Genomic DNA, 20,264 nt, shown 5'->3' with positions numbered 1-20,264 from the left:
TGCAAAGGGAACCTTTACCTTTACTTTACGAGGCCTAATAATGCATTCAGAAATCAACTACTAGAACTCAGGTTCCCAGCTCAGTCAAACATACAATTTCAAAGGAGATTGTCTCCATCATTCCCCTCTTCTACCCCTTAAGCCTGCCTGACTCTTCCTCCTCTGTCAGGTCTGCTCAGCCTAACACAATCTAACAATCTAATCTCCTGCATCTATTAGATCTTCCTCCTGTCTTCTGCTGTCTTCTCAGTCCATCCTTAGCCACTCACCTGCTTGAAAGATCCAGTCTTTCCCCATGTCAAAACAAATATTTTCATTACATGCTAATTACACTCATTAACATTTATTATTTCTCTCATTAGTAATAGGAGGCTGCTTCACTGCTACATTCTTTATCTAGCAGTTTGATTGTCTTTGTTGGGAAACAACGACAGCCTCCAACCAATAGCACTTTCTGCCACCCAAGGAAGTGCCAATACTAAAAGAATGATACTGCCCTCTACTGGACAAGAAAAGTGCAGCTGAGTGGAATTTTGACATGACAAGGCGTGTTGTGTGAAAACAGCAAAAACGAGACAGCACAATAAAAGGTGAAAAGTACTTCCACACAGTTTGACTGCCTGCATTTACTACCATTGGCAAGTAGGAAGAATGCCCAGGCCATTGGCTCCGTGGAAGGGCCTAAGCAGGACAAGCCATTTTACTATCCCTTAAAGGATCATGTTTTCATTTGTTATTTTCTCTAACACAGAGATAATTCTAAGCACTTTTCTTAATAATGTTTGTAATATTCTTAAGTGATTTATCTAGTTTTGTTTTGTTTTAATCAGTATTCCTGATACAAACAGTTAAAATACAGATATCCTGTTTCCCTGAAAATAAGATCTCCCGGGATAATAAGCCCAGTCGGGCTTTTGAGCGCATGCGCTAAAATAAGCCCTCTCCTGAAAATAAGCCCTCATCAAAAATACAGCAGCAGCCATGAGGTGACCACGCTCGCCGCCTCCTGCACCTCAAAAATAATAAGACTTCCCCGAAAATAAGGCCAAGCGCTTTTTTCAGGGGGCCAAAAGAATATAAGACCCTGTCTTATTTTCAGGGAAACATGATAGTGCTTGACTTGTGAGAATTGAACCCAAAATTTCTGTTGCTATGTGAGACAGTTAAGTGAGGTTTATCCCATTTTACAACCTTTCTTGCCACAATTGTTAACTGCAGTTGTTAAGTTTGTAACACAGGCGTGAGGTGAATCTGGCTTCCCCACTGGATTTGCTTTTTGGAAGATCGTAAAGGAGGCTCACCTGATCCCGGGACACTGCAACTGTCATAAATATGAGTCAGTTGCAACAGTCTGAATTTTGATCACATGAGCATCAGGATGCTGCAAAAGTTGTGTGAAAAATGCTAACAAGTCACTTTTTTTTCAGTGCTGTTGTAACTTTGGTCACTAAATGAACAGTTGAGGACTATCTGTAAACAAAAGAGAGTTTGTCTTATATCGCTGCAGGTAATTTGGAGGCCTATTGGGAGCATTTATTTTACTCACACATCAAAACTGCCTTCCTAAGGGCCAAACACGCATTTGTCCTATAGCCAAGGTTTCTCATTTATGAGACAAATTCATATAAATCTTCGTTCTGAGAAATTGTGCCCCCAGTATTTAATTTTGGATCTTTTGCCATAAAGGCAGAAGACTTATTAATTTCTAATTCAAACCTGCACAAAACTGTCACAAGTTTACTCCTCAGTTATTTTTGTTAGTATAATTACAGATTGTAGAGTTATAGAGACTAATTTGATTTTGAACTTAACAATGGCAGCAAGATTGTTGGTGGCAACAACAATGGAAGAAGGAAGAATTGCCTACTATTCAAGAATGGACGTTAAAAGTAACAAACTTAGCAGAGATGGCTAAAATATCAGCATACCTTAAGGACCCCTTAGATGAGAAATACAAGTTGGAATGGAGAAGGGGGATTAATTATATTCAAAATAAATATGGGACTAAGAAATTTCAGTTAGCTTACGAATGAATGAACAAGGAATGTTACAACTTATGTGAAGTTAGCTTTACAAAAGGGGAGTTAAAGCACAAGCGAAGGGACGATGCTAAAGTTAATTAGTTTACTTTAGTGTATGATTACTAAATGTTTATACCCTGTATTTGCTCTGGGAGGTTGGGGGGGGAGGGTAGGAGGGGATGTGGGATTGGGGGGGAGGGAGGGAAGGGGAAAGGTATTTAATTATAAAACATTAAAACTTTTAATTAAAAAAACAAAACAAAACAAAAAACTGTCACAAGTTTTTGTGGCGCATCCAGTACCAGACAACACATAATCTACTTGCTTGCTGGCTATATTAACCCTTAGCAATTTAAATATTTAAATCATTCAATTTAGTCTTTTGATTACAAATTTAGATTGTGTTAACGAAGGGTGGATTCCTGCCAGCATCACTACTGGTTCGGCGCCTGAAAAATTTGCATCTAAAAAGGTCTGCGCATGGGCACATTAAAAAAGGAATTAAAAAAAACACATTTTTTCAATGAAGATTGTTTTGTACATGTGCAGAACAGAAAATCAAGATGGTGCTGCAGAGGATAGAACCGGTTCGGGCGCATGTCCGTCTGAGTTACTACCTACTCAGGTGAACTGGTAGGACCCCACCTCTGGTGTTAACAAATTTAAGAGAATGCAGCATTTGTAATTTCCGTTCTATCGTCTTGAATAATTTTAGTTGATTTTTAAACCATCATATCTACCCTTTAATTCAATTAAACTCTGTGAAACCGGATAGGTCTGTTTGAAGCTAATCGTGAGATCAAATGACTTAATGATCAATACTGAGAAAAATTGTCCAGCCTTTCAATCAGGGTAGTTTTGAATTTAGAATAATTCCTCCTCCTTTACCAGAACAATTTCAATGCTATTCTGACTATTCAAGTTGTTTAGGAAGCTCAGAACAATCCATTGTAAACTTAGAATAGCTCTGGTGATCTTGAACCTTTAGCTTTTCTCATCAAGGGAAGAGGCAGTAATTTAATTCAGTTATTTATTATAACTGAAATGGCTGACCACTCAACATGTAATTCAGACATACAAGGGATACAATCTCTCTATATAAATGGTTGTGTGTGTATGTTCCAGCATAACTCTGGAACATCTAAAGCAATTTCAACCAAACTTGGTACAGATGACCCCCACCCCCACCCCCTGAGGGGCTCTGAGGGGCATGTATTGTTGAGAGCCTGTTGTGCCTTAAAATGGTTTCTATTGTACAGTGCGGTGGATTTGCCATGATAATGGTTTCCCAGTACTCCACAAGGGGGCTCCCTCTGGTAAGGGTGAAAATCCAATATTAGGAATTACGTTTGGTCCAGACAATTCCCTCCTATAAATAAATACCTGGACAAGGCCAGGTTATCAACTTAGTTGGTATTTAATAAACATCTGGGATGGAATTAGAATTTGATTTTTGATTCAGAAACTCCATTCTCAGGTCTGACAATTGAACATGCTTACTCAAATACTTTCTCTTGTGTGTCTGTGTCTGTTGTTTATGGTTCTGGTATTTGGGAAGGCAAACTGACTTCTACAGAGCAAGCTGTCTGAAAAATGTGTATGTTTTTTCTAAAGACTAATTTAAATTATACCATATCCTAAAACTGGTCTCTGGCCAAAATGCACAAGCAACCAATAACCAATATAAGTGATGGCTTTTAAAAAGTATAGTATAGTCTTTATTGTCATTGTACAAAATAAATAGAACGAAATTGATTTTAGCCTCACTGGTGCAAAGTTATAGCGGAAACGAAAAAAGAAAGAAAAAGAAAAAAACTAGTCACACGTTTCCACGTGTGCATGGAGTGATTGTGGTTGTATTTAAAAGTCTGACAGCCCAAGGATAGAAACTATTTTTAAACCTATTTGTTCGACTGGTTAAATTTTGATGTCTTCTGCCCGATGGTAGAAGTGTGAAGAGACGCTGACCAGGGTGTGAATCATCTCTTGAGTATCTTCCTTACTCTGCTAAAGCAGCGAGATCTGGCAATGTCATCCAGTGGTGTTAGAGGGCAACCAATGGTTTCTTGTGCTGAATTGATCACTCTCTGTAGTGCCTTCCTGCCCACAGCTGTTAAACCAGCATATCATACTATAATGCAATATGTGAGGACACTAAAATAAGAGTTGATCTATTTTACATTTACCCAACAGATAATTGTTACTGGGTATTCTTTCAAGTAGATATGATCTTAAATGAATGAAGCAACCGATACAGTAGTGCTTAAAAATATGTAGCTTTGAATAATTTTTCTCAATGAATAAATGGACAAGTATAATGTTTTTGACTTCTCTTTCATTATTTTGACTTCTTTTGTTTAATTGGCCACTTTATTTTGTTTTAGGACTTATGTGGAAGTCAGGGGTCGGCAACCTTAACCACTCAAAGAGCCACAAAGGTCCTAACCGGAAGACCGCCGTTCAATTTTGGAGCCGACTGGAAGTCTAGTTTCCCCACGATAGTTTCCCCTTTTTCCTCTACCTGTCCTAATCAAAAGTCCTATCAATTGTGGAGCTGACTGGAAAACCCGCCCCTTGCCATAGAGTCTCCTCCTGGCATGCCTTGATTCCTCCACCCTAACCGGAAGCTCCTCTCAAAATTGTGGTGCCGACTGGTGATAGGGAGCTGCAGCAGAGGGATGAAAGAGCCACATGTGGTTCCAAAGCCATGGGTTGCTGACCTGTGTTAGATCATATTAATGCAAATATTGAAAGTTCAAAAGGATTCACAAACATAAATTACTGTACCTCTGATTTGCGTATTTGATGATGCCCAAGGATATATTTCCCACCACTAGGAAGAATTAACAAGTGTAAAAACTCATACATTGGTATATCATTACATTTATTTTTCTTTTCCTTATGCCATTCAGACTTCTCATGCCCAATGCATATTGATGCAACATTCTGCAATGTTTCTCCTTTCTTTATGAACAAAGTGATAGGATACAGGTTACACCTGGAAAGAAGCATCATTGCTTTTCCATGATGATCTTACAAGATCTTACAAAAACAAGAATTAGGTAAAATATAGGTCTACCAAAGGTCAAACCAAACTCCGGAGACGTTTATATCTCATAATGCTTCACTGACAGTGGTTTAATATTGGGGTCTGATCTGTTCTCGAAATATATATCATCATAAGGAAACTGCTTTGGTCCCTGAAATGAAAGGACAGAGTAAGAATTAATTAATACCATGGAATGCTTAAAATGCAGAATCTCATATCAGAAGGCACAAATAACCAGAATTAAATCTGGTACCATTATTTGCTCTGTATAAAAAACAAAATATTGCCTGCTGATGTAATGCAGTGTGTGATGTGAAACTTGATATGGAGGCAGAAGAGGATTCCTTCTTCTTCTTGGCCCATATTGCTGAGCAACAGGAAGGAGCTCCTACAAACAACCTCAGGACAGACGTCAATGAGGATGCTGGAGAGTGAAGGTGGCATTGACCTTAAATCCCAGTAGCAATCCTGACACATTTAACATTGTAGATCAGGGGTCTCCAACCTTGGCAACTTTAAGACCTGTGGACTTCAGCTCCCAGAATTCCTCAGCCAGCAAAGCTGGGAGTTGAAGTCCACAAGTCTTAAAAGTTGCCAGGCATAGCAGGTAAGTCAGCCAATGGGCGCTTAAACAGACCTGAGTCTGTGCAAAGAATTGAAACAGAAACTTAAGCTGCTCTAAGAAGTAAACAAGCAGTCTGTCTGGGCTTGTCTGCTGAAATAAAACTGCTTGTCTGTAACTCTCCTGCCTTGTGTTTACTTGGACGAACCACCTGTTGGTATTGTACATTTATTCATCTATTCTTACGTACACAAAGAAGTTAATGAATCCAGATGAATCAGTTATGTCTGTGCTTCTGGATTTGAATTTATGCAACAAACTCTGACAAAATCTAAAAAAACTACCCATTCTTTCGGAGTGATTTTTTTTTTTCATTCAAAGAAGCGGGATACTTTCCATTTGCCACAGAAAAAAAACTTATGCTGGTAATTCCAAGATTCTACTTCCCCACCAGTAAAGAAAACATCCTTGAATTAAATGTGAAGTTTAAAGTTCCAAAGTCAGAAACAAGTTCTTTAAAAACCAAAGTCACTTATCTCTTATGCTCAGAGTTTAAAAAAAAGTGCAAAGGATAACTAATATCAAATCTTAAAGCTGACAAAACTTCAGCTAGTAGTAAAAAAAAAAAAAAGCTCTAAAAATGGTATTCACACGAGAGGTTTGGTTTTTGGAACCACGGTCTGAATTTTCTGGATCAACTTGCTATTTCAGTGATGTAAATGTTGCCCACAATGGGCACTCTAAACAAACTGCTTTAGCTCCACTTGCAAAGTATCTCCTCTCTCTCTCTCTCCCTTTTTAATTGGGAAGGCATCTACTGTAGTGGCCAAAATTATGGAAACCTTTTGAGAAAAGTGTATTCTTGAGATTTGATGGCTAATGCCACTACTTTGTTTGAAGTAGTACCATAAATTATGTATCAATGGAAAGATAATTTAATCAAGAATGTAATGCAACTAAGTTTGTTCAATTATCTGTATTCTATGAACAGTTATAGCCAAATAACTAGAAAAAGGAAGCACAACTCATTTAGGTTGATAACGGGTAGCTTTCCTTCACCTGATTGTAGCCAATGAATGTGTAGAGAGCTAATCAGGTGTCATCTTGTTTTGGAAATGAGCCAATCAGATCACAGTAGGACTCAGTTATTGAGGTCATATATTGAAGCTGAGAGGGGGACATTTGCCAGTGTGTTATGTGATCGCTATCAAGTTGGTTGGTTGGTTTTTTTGTGTTCTTTCATTTACTAATAAAATTAAAGTAATGGTGCAAAAAGTTGACTGGTCACCCAGAAAGTGATGTAAACTAGTATCATTAAGTCAACAAGGCTGCAGTTATAAAGAAATTAGAAGAAAAATTGGTGGAAACTTAACCAAAGGTGGCATTTCGAATTTTTTGACAAGGTATAAGGAGACTCAGCCACTACAAAATCACACTGGTAAAAGCAGGAAAAGGTGCACAACAACAAGTGAGGATAGAAGAATGAAGAGACTGTGCCTACATGACAGAAGAAAACCATCTGGGTGTATACAAGAGGAAATGGCGCAATGCAATGTGAACTTCAGCGCAAGGACTGTTTGGTGCAGACTGCAGGAATTTGGTCTAAAATCTAGAATCCCACAAAAAAAAGCTGCTATTCCAATAGCAAATTCTTCATAAAAGTTATTGCATTAGATTCTTGATTAAATTATCTTTCCATTGATATATAATTTTATGGTGCTACTCCCAAAAAAATCAAACAAATAAACACTGGTGTTATTAGCCATCAAACCTCAAAAATACTGTACTTTTCCCAAAAGGTTTCCACAATTTTGGCCACTACTGTATGTTGAATAATGTCTGCCTATGTCTCTCCCTTTCAACTACAGCAGCTCTTCTTGACTGGATTAAATCTTATGCATTCATATATACCATAGACATCCCACACAGCTGGGGGAAAAAAATTAATGCAACCTTCTACTACTGTCCTATTTCTTGAAACTATACACAGCTAAGAGGCAATTCTAAGATTCTAGTTAAAACGATTTTAATAGATGAGAGAGTGTTTCCTTTTCCTGAATTGTATCGAGGCACTTGAATTTAGGCAGGAACTTTTGCATATCTCTCCAACCACAGAGATTCAAGATCTCTTGAAAAAAAAAAATTAGATTCAGAACTTACCACAGGTTGGTATATTGGAAACATTTCACCAACAAGAGCCATGCCTACCATGATTCCAATAAACCCCCAAAAATATCTCTTCATGATATGCCAGGAAACTTGAGTTGGGGACGTATCAACCCGTGACCGTACAAACAAATCGAAGCTCTGGTGCAACTGATTAAAAAAGATAAGAGACAGGATTAAACATTGTGGTAATATACTGATCTCTCTCTCTCTCTCTCTCTCTCTCTTCCTCTCTCCTTCTATGTATAAAAAGGCTGCATGTATCTATGTTCCAGCATAACTCTGGAACGCCTCCAGCAATTTCAACCAAACTTGGTAGACAGATGACGTGTGTGTTCCAGCATAATTCTGGAATGCATGGGCCGTTAAAGAGGGAGAGTGTGGCATCCTAGAGCGGCAATTGTTTGCAATGTGATGGGAGGGGGAAAGGAGAACCTGGGCCATTAAGGAGAGTGAGTGCAGCATCCTAAAGCAGCAATTGTTTGTGATGTCAGTTCCTTCGCAGCTTCTTCTGGAAAGCCAACTGTGACATTCACCCTCCAGTGGACCAATGGGGAAGCACCTGATGGATTTGGGGCAAAGAGCCAGGATTGTAAACAGGGAGGGAAAGAGGAGTGCATGGGAGGGGGAAGGGAGAGGGCAGGGATGACGGGCATGGGAGTAGGGGGAAGAAAGGCCCCTTTCAATGGTCCCCCGTCAGACGAAAGCTTCGGGGCAAAGTGCCAGGATCGTAGACAGGGCGGAAAAAGAGGAGCTCATGGGAGGGGGAAGCAAGAGGGCAGGGATGATGGGCATGGGAGTAGGGGGAAGAAAGGTTCCTCTCAATGGCTTCCCGTCAGACAAATGCTTCAACTATAAATACCGGGGCAACGCTGGGTTATCCGCTAGTTGTTAAAAATAAAAGATGTCCACAAAGTTGCTGCTGAAAATATTATTAATCAGTAGTTCTCAATAGAAAAACCCAGTCACCCCTTTCACTTATAAAACTTATCTCTGAATTCTGAAACCTCTGAACACAAAGCAAAGATCTAAAGTTGGCTTCAATGAATGAAATAAAACAGGCGCAGAGTCTCCTTGACCTACGGTCAGTTGCTTAATGGCCATTCAAACTTCCAGTGGACCAACGTGGGAGATATTTACGACCTGGATTCATAGTTCCAATGGTCACCCCCCCAAGTCATGTGAACACGCTTGAGGTGCTAGGCAACTAGGCCTAATTTATGGCAGCATCCCACAATCACATGGCCGCGTTTTATGACAGTTTTGTTGAAAACTGGCATTCGCTGTTTTTGCCAAAAGCAAACCATCACATGATTGACCCACTTTATAACCATCATAGGCAGGCTCCATTACAGTTGTAATTCGAGAACTAGGTGTAAGCTGAAATGCTGTTTCACAACATATTTGTTAAAGACTCTTCATTTTTCCAAAGTATACTAGAATAGCATATTGAAGCCATCACTTTACTATTTATATTGCTTCTGAGGCAAAATGTGACAGGCCAATAGCTGGCCAATAAAGAACTTTTGGTCAAGTTTAACAAGGACACAGTGGTATTTTACTCCTTTCCAGGACACAAAAATAATGTCAGCACCAGAATCAGAGTAGGGATTTCAGTGCTGATCTAAAGTATATCGGGGAAAGAGAGAGAGAGAATATGCTTGAGTATTGGACTCATGGAAGGATCAAACTTTTTACCAAATATATTATTGCACTTAAGATATTCCATTACTAATGACTTTAATGTGGGATTCTGGATTACAAACTGAATTGGTAGGTAGACCTCAAATTAATTCTTTATCTTACCGGTTCTCCAAAATTACGCCTCAGTTCAGGGTAATCCCACTGATACCATGGATCTCTTTCCTGTGCGGATTGATCTGGGAGTTTGGGATAGTCACCATAACTATGAAAATATGAGAACAGAGCTTTTTATGGACCCAAGTTATTTCTAAATCTTTTCAGTGCTTTGATAAAAAAACAACAATACAATTTACTAGTGATTTAAAACAAGAAAATTTAATAATCTGTCTGCCAAACTTAAAAACTGGACAAGAGGGCTGAACCTTGGAATGATAGTAGTATCACACTACCATCTTCCTTTATCTCTTGCAGGTTGAATTGTGCATTTTTAAGTATGGGGATCGGACCACAAACATATTGTCTATCCATATTATAGACAAATTAACTGCTGGATAAATTCTGTGCTCAAAAATTGAGGAGAAATTAATTAATATAACCAACCAACATTTGAATATCTTACACATTTATCTTCAAAAAGCATTCCTGCAAGGGATGTCTCCACTATCAAACATTGCTTTCCCCTTTTCCCCCTTGGCTGCAAATTCAACATGTTATAGTCTTGTTCCAACGTTATAAGAAATACAACAAGGCAAAAAGATATTGGAAAATGATACAATCATGGTTGGAACAGATGGTGGGAGATCAAAGTTTGTTCAAACCAGAACGTTTTCTCTTAGGCATAATACCGGAGGGGTATAAGAAAGATGTGCTCTATCTAATTATACATGTATTAACTGTGGCGTGTATAACTTATGCACAGTATTGGAAAAAGAAAATATCCCATCAAAGTTGGACATAATTAGGAAAATTCTGGCCTATGCGGAAGCAGATAGGCTCCCCCTTGAATTAAAAGGGGAATCAGAATACTATGAAGTTTGGAATAGATTTTACAATTGGTATAAGACAAGGTGACAAGACTGGAACAAACTGTAAATAATGTGAATGGATAGAAGGATAGATAATGTATTAAGTAGGCTAATAGTTATTGAACGAGATTATTTGTATATAATGTGATTGTATGGTCATTACGATTTCTCTGTGTTGCATTGTTTTAAATGTAAAAACAATAAAAATATATTAAAAAATACAATTGTTCATCAAAGAAATACAGGATATTTATTACTTGAACAGAAGAAAAAAAATGTTTTTTGAAATCACAGGGCTAGAATGGGCCCCAATTTAATTCTAAGGCAAGCCATACTAACAATTTAATTAACTGATTAACAGTGTAATTCAAAAGCAAGCCATACTGATTAACACACTGTTGTTACAAATGCTTGGTGAGGGTAACAGGACTCCTTCCATGATTTAGACAAGCATACTTGGTAGATGTCTTATACCAATAGTAAAATCTATTCCAAACTTCATAGCAATCTGATTCCCCTTTTAATTCAAGGGTGAGCCTACCTGCTTCCGCATAGGCCAGAATTTTCCTAATTATGTCCAACTCTGATGTTCTTTTTTCCAATACTGTGCATGTCAAAAACAGATCATGCCAGACTAATCTTATTGCATTCTTTGATAATGTGAAAAAATTAGTGGACCAGAGGAATGCCGTTGATATAGTTTACTTGGACTTCAGTAAGGCATTTGATAAGGTAGACCATAACCTACTACTAGATAAAGTAGAAGAATGTGGGTTAGACAGCATCATCACCAGATGGCTTCTTAACTGGCTGATCAACCGCGCTCAACGGGTAGTCCTCAATGGAACTGCATCTTCATGGAGGGAAGTGTGCAGTGGAGTACCCCAAGGCTGTTTTAGGCCCAGTACTCTTCAACATCTTCATCAATGATTTGGATGAGGGAATAAATGGGGAACTCATCAAATTTGCAGATGACACCAAGCTGGTAGGAATAGCCAACACTCCAGAAGATAGGCTAAAGATACAGGATCTTGACAAACTTGAACATTGGGCACTATCTAATAAAATGAAATTCAATGGTGAAAAGAGTAAAGTTCTACATTTAGGCAACAAAAACGAAATGCACAGGTACAGGTGGTACCTTGCTCAACAGTAGTAACTGTGAAAGGGATCTTGGAGTCCTAGTGGACAACCATTTAAATATGAGCCAGCAGTGTGCAGCATCTGCCAAAAAAGCCAACACAGTTCTAGGCTACATAAACAGAGGGATAGAATCAAGATCACGTGAAGTATTAATACCACTTTATAATGCCTTGGTAAGGCCACACTTGGAATACTGCATTCAGTTTTGGTCACCACGATGTAGAAAAGATGTGGAGACTCTAGAAAGAGTGCAGAGAAGAGCAACAAAGATGATTAGGGGATTGGAGACTAAAACATATTGTATGAAGAACGGTTGCAGGAACTGGGATATCTAGTTTGATGAGAAGAAGGACTACGGGAGACATGATAACAGTGTTCCAATATCTCAGGGACTGCCATTAAGAAGAGGGAGTCAAGCTATTCTCCAAGGCACGTGAGGGTAGAACAAGAAGCAATGGGTGGAAACTAATCAAGGAGAGAAGCAACTTAGAACCGAGGAGAAATTTCCTGACAGAACAATTAATCAGTGGAACAGCTTGCCTCCAGAAGTTGTGAATGCCCCAACACTGGAAGTCCTTAAGATGATGTTGGATAGCCATTTGTCTGAAACGGTATAGGGTTTCCTGCCTAGGCAGGGGGTTGGATTAGAAGACCTCCAAGGTCCCTTCCAACTCTGATGTTGTATTGTATTGTATTATTGTATGTACTATTGGAAATAATACACACATTGCTAAGTAGACATTTATATTTCTGATTTAAATAATGTTGCACATGTGATTCCACTATTCCTTCCAAATGTAAATCTGCTTTTAATCTAGATTTATATTTTTAAAGATTTTACTCATTTCCCAATGAATGGCAACTATGGAAGTCATTTATTATGAGGCTATGATAAACCTATATAGACAAACGCTCCACAATCCTGATATCACAACATTTGTTCCTATCTTTGTACAATATTTGGTTTCTTGGATATACAAATACAACTTACCCCAGGCCATCATCTGCATATGTCTTATAGTCCTCCAGTGTCAGGTTGTATTTCTTTGCAGCAGCTGCCTGCTCTTCTGGAGTCTTGGGGTATGGCCCTGGAAGCAGATGTCTGGGCAGATCTGAAGCTAAAAGCAGAAATAGCAACAAATCAAAGATAGTGAAGAGAAAAAAAAGTGCAGTGCAGTCTGGCATATCTATATCTATCTCCTGAGTTTTACAAATAAATCAAGCCTTATACATCCAAAACACCTTCCTCCTTCTATTTCTCCCACAACAACCATCCTGTGAGGTGAGTTGGGCTAGAAGGATTGGCCCAAAGTATCCAACTGACTTTCATGGCTAAGGCAGGACTAGAACTCAGAGTGTCCAGCTTTCTAGTCTGGTGCCTTAACCACTAGACCAAAAGTATCTATCTTTACTTTTACTGATTGCATTAACGACGTAAGAGGGAATAAAAACCTACGTTACTTGTAGTAATAGAATACATGAATCCATTACTTAGTGCCATCTTAGAGTAAATTCAGATGGGATAATTAAAATTAGTCCATCAATGAAAAGGATCAAGGTTACTTTTAATAAAATTGTATTGAAAATAGAATTTTACAATAGAAACCACAGAAGCTACAGAAAGTAGAACAGAATACAGACACACTAGAAGACATCCAAGTTTCCTTCCAACTTTTCTTATTATATTAAATATGTAATATAAAGTATATATAATGTGTGTAATATAAAGTGAGAAACAGAAACAAAGGAAAAGGAAAATATTTAAAGAACTGCTTTCCTTTAAAGCAGTTATTAGCATAATTATTACCACTTTCTCCCTCCCAAATTATGTATCTTGGTTTTCTTCTTTCCATAAGCCACATTTTTAAATCAGTAAATCCTGAAATCACTAAACCATTTCTGTCCATTTTCAGAAAAAAAGTCCATGACTTTTATCAAAGTAATTACTGTTCCTTCCCTAAGTCAATTTAAACCCTTTTAACAAGTTCTAGCATCTACACAACCCACTCTTCCATTGTGGGTGGTTCTGTATATATATATATTTTAATCTCAGAAGATTAAATCATGGCAGCTGGACTAGAGTTTATGAAATGCTTTTGGCCTGGTTGATTGAATCTTCATTTACAAGTATTTTTGTCTGTTGCCCTAATTCCTTTTGTTTTGGCTACCTGACCCCACACATCATGATTTAAACCACTAGTAAAAAGGCTTGATTTAAATCAACTTGATTTAAATCATATTTTTTAAAGAGCAAGTGTGATCTCTGTCCCGCAGTGGCTCCTCCTCTGACCCGCCGTTGACTCATCAACAGTCCCATTCACTTCAATGAGATGGTTGGTGACGCGGCAGGGACACAACATGGTGAAGGACATGGCAGGCAGCAGGTGAGTGGATGCCCGCTAATAGTCGCTGCCATGATGGATCTGAAATGACAGGTGCTCTTTAATATTGCATTTATAAGCTGCTTAGAAGGTTTCACTTTCATTTTTACTGCTTGCCCTTCCTCCTCACGCTTAGAGCCTGGTACAGAGGCATTCCTCTTCACACAATCATACAGTTTGTAGTGTACATAGGTTTGCAAAACAATGGGATAAAAGAATATACCTGAACTTTATTTTATGATTTATCTCACGGCTACTGTGAAATTGTGTGACTGCATCAATGTGGTCCATGTTCTCTCAGCTTGCAGAGCTTGGATTCATTGAATGAGTTTACCAAAAATGTAAACACTGCAGAATATACAGCCTGATGCTACACAACTAAGCTCCATTTCATGCTGAAAAAACTAAATTATCAATGTATCTTAAATAGAAAACTATCTTTAGATTTTTTTTAACCCCAAAAGTACTTTATTAAAATAAATTTGATAAAAATAAAAAACCCTAATTTAAAAAACCCAATTTAAATTAAAAAAAAAATCTGTTTTTTTATTTATTTTTATCCACCCTGCTCAGAAACCCGCATGAGGAACTCTGGGAGTTGAGGCCCCTGAGGAATTCTGGTAGCTGAAGTCCACAAGTCTTAATGGGGAAAAAGACAGCCGACGTCCGTAAGTCCCCCCCCCCCACATCTGTCCCGCCCAGAGCCCAAGCTGCAAGGCCGCCCCACTTCAGTGCAGAGGTACTCACGGACCGAGGCGGCGGCTGCCGTCTCCCGGTGCCAACGGCCAGGCGACCTGGCGGAGGAGAGCGCGGAGGCGGCCCCGAGTAACGGTGGCGGCCATGGCGTCTCTCAAGGGCGGCCGCCGGGTCGAAGCTGAAAGCTACAGGACTTCCTGTTGGCCATAGAATTTTCCTGAAAGAGAGCCGCTGGCCTCACAAGGGCTGACCCGGAAACAGCTTGCGCCACCAGGTGGCGCCAGACGCTCCAATCCCATACTACGCTTCTCAAGCCAGAAGGGGAGGCGAGTCTTACGGGGCTCGATGGTGCTTTCTTCGGCCACGGAGTCATGTCCGCTCCCTCTTCATTACGCCGTAGCCACCTGGGAGATTAGCGAGCCCCGGACATTTATTTTATGTATTCAATTTAAGCATCTCTCACAGAAACTTAAAAAGTTTAGACAGAATACATGAAGTGGTGTGGGGGGTTGACTAGAAGACCTCCAAGGTCCCTTCCAACTTTGTTTAACAACAACAACAACAACAACAACAACAAGGCCGTTGCCGGTCCCAAGCCCGGATGAGAAAGGAGGAGGGTTGGGGTCAGGTTGGCAACCTGTCCCCATAAAAAAAATCCCGCCAACCCATACAATATGGTGAAAGAAATAAAAATTCTATACCGCATCGGTCATCGCGCAGGTTAACAATGGCTGTGGCGGATGTTGAGGTCCCTGGACATCCGTCGACAAGTGGGCTACAAGTAGACCAGCCAACAAAACGTGCATAATACACCAGACATCACACTGGTTGAGAAAAATAAGGTTACAACCATAGACATCGCAATACCAGGTGATAGCAGGGTCGACGAGAAGGAATATGAAAAAATCGTGAAATACCAGGACTTAAAAATCGAAATTCAACAATTATGGCACAAACCAGCAGTGGTAATTCCAGTGGTATTAAGCACACTAGGTGCTATTCCAAAAGCACTGGAATTACATTTAAAACCGTTAAAAATTGACAAAATCACCATCAGTCAAATGCAAAAAGCCGCACTGCTTAGATCTGCACGCATATTACGAAAATACGTTACGACGTCCTAGGTCCCTGGGTGGGGCCCGACTAGTAATCAATGCCAAATCCAGCAAAACAACTGGCTGCTGTGATACAATTCTGTTGTTGCAATAATAATAATAATAATAATAATAATAATAATAATAATCAAACAAATGCAAGTATTAGAAATAACAACTGAGATGGTCAAAAATCGAGTAAAAAAGGTAAAGAATTGGACATCACCTGGAAAGGACCAATTACATGGTTTCTGGCTCAAATATCTGACCAGTTTACATGCAATATTGGCCAGGCAACTGAATGAAATTTTACAAAAGGGCCAAATTGATGAATGGTTGACAACTGGAAAAACATACTTGATTCAGAAAGATGCAACTAAAGGAACAACACCTGAAAACTACAGACCAATAACATGCTTGCCAACAACCTTCAAATTACTCACAGGCATTATTGCAGATAACATGATGGATTATTTGGAAACAAACAACATCTTGCCAGTAGAGCAAAAAGGCAACCAAAGAAGGAGCAGGGGCACAAAAGATCAGCTCCTAATTGATAAAATGATATTAGAAAATTGTAAGAACAGAAAAACGAACTTGAATATGGTCTGGATTGATTATAAAAAGGCATTTGACTAACTGCCACATAGTTGGATCATAAAATGCTTAGAAACAACTGGCATTAGCAAAAATATTACATCCTTTACTGAAAAGGCGATGAAACAATGGAGAACTGAGTTGGCAGTAGGGAATGAGATCTACGGAATGGTTAATATCAAGCGAGGAATTTTCCAGGGTGATTCACTTTCACCTCTTCTCTTCATCATCACAATGATCCCACTATCAGTAATCTTAAAAAAATATATGAAATTAGGCTACCAAACAGCCAAAGAAGCTGAAAAAATTTCGCATTTACTATATATGGATGATTTGAAACTCTATGGAAAGTCAGAAATAAAAATCCAATCATTGACAAACACAGTCCGAGTATTCAGCACCGATATTTCAATGCAGTTTGGCATGGAAAAATGCGCCACTGTATCCATAAAAAGAGGCAAAATCACTGCACATGAGTGAATTGGCCAACTAATTAAATGCAACAAAAATGAAGCCTACAAATACTTAGGCATTCTGCAGTTGGATAATATCAAGCATGGAGAAGTAAAAACTATTGTCAGGCGAGAGTACACCAACAGAGTTAGGAAAATTTTGAAATCTAAATTGAATGGTGGAAATACAATCAAGGGCATAAATACCTGGGCAATACCAGTTATAAGATACACAGCTGGTATAGTTAACTGGACACAAGCTGATTTGGACATTTTGGACCGAAAAACCAGGAAACTAATGACAATGCACTACAGTTTACATCTACGTGGTGATACTGATAGACTATACCTGCCCCGAAAACCAGGTGGCAGAGGATTATTACAAGTGAAGCAAACAGTTGAAGAAGAAAAACATGCACTGGCTGATTATTTAAAAGAAAGTCAAGAACATCTATTAATTGAAGTAAAGAACAAAAAACTACTGAAGGCCCAACAGACGAAACAAGAATACAGAAAAGATGTGATAAAATCAAGAATGGAGAGTTGGCAGAACAAAACACTGCATGACCAATTTCTGGAAAAAATAAAAGATAAAGTGGACAGTGAACAAACTTGGTTATGGTTAACAACAGGTACATTAAAGAAAGAAACAGAGTCACTAATCCTGGCTGCGCAAGAACAAGCTATCCACACAAATGCCATTAAGGCCAAAATCGAAAAATCCTCTGATGATGCCAAATGCAGACTTTGCAAAGAAGCTGATGAAACTCTTGATCACATACTCAGCTGCTGTAAAAAAATCACGCAGACTGATTATAAATTGCGGCACAATTAAGTAGCACAAATGATCCATTGGAATTTGTGCAAAAATTATAATATTAAAACAGCAAGAAACTGGTGGGAACATAAGCCTGAAAAAGTCACCGAAAATCAGATGGTCAAAATCTTGTGGGATTTTCGCATACAAACAGACAAAATACTGGCGCATAATACACCAGATATCACACTGGTTGAGAAAGATAAGGTTACAATCATAGACATTGCAAAAAGCCGCACTGCTTGGATCTGCACGCATATTACGAAAATACATTACGACGTCCTAGGCCCCTGGGTGGGGCCCGACTAGTAACCAATGCCAAATCCGGCGAAACAACTGGCCGCTGTGATACAATTCTGTTGTTGCGAATAATAATAATAATAATAATAATAATAATAATAATAATAATCGGCTAATCAGAAGATATAGATTGGATACAAGAAACATCAATGAAGCTGTAGAGATTGTAAAACAGCAGATAACAGCAACAGCTAGAAAAATTGAAAGATATGAGGCACGAATCATCCAATATAAACAAAATCAGCAATTTCGATCAGACCAACGGCGTTTTTATCAAAGTCTTAATGTGAATGGTGACACCAAAAGTGAAAAACCAGAAAAGCAGGCCACAGTTGAATTCTGGAAAGAATTGTGGGAAAATGCAAAGGACTACAACAAGGAAGCAAAGTGGATACATGACTTTGAGAAAAGCATTGGCAACAAACAAATGCAAGTATTAGAAATAACAACTGAGATGATCAAAAATCGAGTTAAAAAGGTAAAGAATTGGACATCACCTGGAAAGGACCAATTACATGGTTTCTGGCTCAAATATCTGACCAGTTTACATGCAATATTGGCCAGGCAACTGAATGAAATTTTACAAAAGGGCCAAATTGATGAATGGTTGACAACTGGAAAAACATACTTGATTCAGAAAGATCCAACTAAAGGAACAACACCTGAAAACTATAGACCAATAACATGCTTACCAACAACCTTCAAATTACTCACAGGCATTATTGCAGATAACATGATGGATTATTTGGAAACAAACAACATCTTGCCAGTAGAGCAAAAAGGCAACAAAAGAAGGAGCAGGGGCACAAAAGATCAGCTTCTAATTGATAAAATGATATTAGAAAATTGTAAGAACAGAAAAACGAACTTGAATATGGTCTGGATTGATTACAAAAAGGCATTTGACTCACTGCCACATAGTTGGATCATAAAATGCTTAGAAACAACTGGCATTAGCAAAAATATTACATCCTTTACTGAAAAGGCAATGAAACAATGGAGAACTGAGTTGGCAATAGGGAATGAGAGCTACGGAATGGTTAATATCAAGCGAGGAATTTTCCAGGGTGATTCACTTTCACCTCTTCTCTTCATCATCGCAATGATCCCACTATCAGTAATCTTAAAAAAAATGAAATTAGGCTACCAAACAGCCAAAAAAGCTGAAAAAATTTCGCATTTACTATATATGGATGATTTGAAACTCTATGGAAAGTCAGAAATAGAAATCCAATCATTGACAAATACAGTCCGAGTATTCAGCACCGATATTTCAATGCAGTTTGGCATGGAAAAATGCGCCACTGTATCCATAAAAAGGGGCAAAATCACTGCATGTGAGGAAATTGAAATGCCCAATGGCCAACTAATTAAATGCAAAGAAAATGAAGCCTACAAATACTTAGGCATTCTGCAGTTGGATAACATCAAGCATGGTGAAGTAAAAACTATTGTCAGGCGAGAGTACACCAACAGAGTTAGGAAAATTTTGAAATCTAAATTGAATGGTGGAAATACAATCAAGGCCATAAATACCTGGGCAATACCAGTTATAAGATACACAGCTGGCATAGTTAACTGGACACAAGCTGATTTGGACCTTTTGGACCGAAAAACCAGGAAACTAATGACAATGCACTACAGTTTACATCCACGTGGTGATACTGATAGACTATATCTGCCCCGAAAATCAGGTGGCAGAGGATTATTACAAGTGAAGCAAACAGTTGAAGAAGAAAAACATGCACTGGCTGATTATTTAAAAGACACTCAAGAACATCTATTAATCGAAGTAAAGAACAAAAATCTACTGAAGGCCCAACAGACAAAACAAGAATACAGAAAAGATGTGATAAAATCAAGAATGGAGAGTTGGCAGAACAAAGCACTGCATGGTCAATTTCTGGAAAAAATAAAAGATAAAGTGGACAGTGAACAAACTTGGTTATGGTTAACAACAGGTACATTAAAGAAAGAAACAGAGTCACTAATCCTGGCTGCGCAAGAACAAGCTATCCGCACAAATGCCATTAAGGCCAAAATTGAAAAATCCTCTGATGATGCCAAATGCAGACTTTGCAAAGAAGCTGATGAAACTGTTGATCACATACTCAGCTGCTGTAAAAAAATCGCGCAGACTGATTATAAATTGCGGCACAATTCAGTAGCACAAATGATCCATTGGAATTTGTGCAAAAATTATAATATTAAAACAGCAACAAACTGGTGGGAACATCAGCCTGAAAAAGTCACCGAAAATCAGATGGTCAAGATCTTGTGGGATTTCCGTATACAAACCGACAAAATACTGGCGCAT

General features: G+C 38.6%; 1 protein-coding gene across 2 annotated transcripts; it reads right to left on the bottom strand.

Moving 5' to 3' along the window:
- Window positions 1-4,884: 4,884 nt before the first annotated feature.
- On the bottom strand, window positions 4,885-14,914 carry NDUFB8 (NADH:ubiquinone oxidoreductase subunit B8). Of its 2 annotated transcripts, none has more exons than XM_032232014.1 (5): window positions 14,743-14,914; window positions 12,602-12,728; window positions 9,605-9,704; window positions 7,841-7,948; window positions 4,885-5,221 (listed from the first exon to the last, which is right to left on the bottom strand). In XM_032232014.1, the coding sequence occupies exons 1-5, from the start codon at window positions 14,831-14,833 to the stop codon at window positions 5,129-5,131; spliced, it is 519 nt and encodes a 172-aa protein (XP_032087905.1). In that variant the 5' UTR covers window positions 14,834-14,914; the 3' UTR covers window positions 4,885-5,128. The 2 variants fall into 2 exon arrangements, with proteins under 2 accessions (XP_032087905.1, XP_032087903.1); XM_032232012.1 differs by having other exon boundaries at window positions 7,793-7,948; window positions 14,743-14,910.
- Between the last annotated feature and the right edge of the window lie 5,350 nt (window positions 14,915-20,264).

Source organism: Thamnophis elegans, chromosome 15 (genome assembly GCF_009769535.1).
Source record: "Thamnophis elegans isolate rThaEle1 chromosome 15, rThaEle1.pri, whole genome shotgun sequence".
Taxonomy (NCBI): Eukaryota; Metazoa; Chordata; class Lepidosauria; order Squamata; family Colubridae; genus Thamnophis; species Thamnophis elegans.
Note: the sequence above shows the minus strand (reverse complement) of the source record. Positions and strands in the feature narration are given on the sequence as shown.

What these genes read in the sequence shown, in the direction of transcription:
- NDUFB8 (XM_032232012.1), bottom strand. Translation starts at nt 14,833, where the DNA reads ATGGCCGCCACCGTTACTCGGGGCCGCCTCCGCGCTCTCCTCCGCCAG. An exon ending in AGACGGCAGCCGCCGCCTCG is followed by an intron (nt 12,729 to 14,742) that starts GTCCGTGAGTAC and finishes TTCTGCTTTTAG; the next exon opens with CTTCAGATCTGCCCAGACAT. An exon ending in TATGCAGATGATGGCCTGGG is followed by an intron (nt 9,705 to 12,601) that starts GTAAGTTGTATT and finishes ATATTTTCATAG; the next exon opens with TTATGGTGACTATCCCAAAC.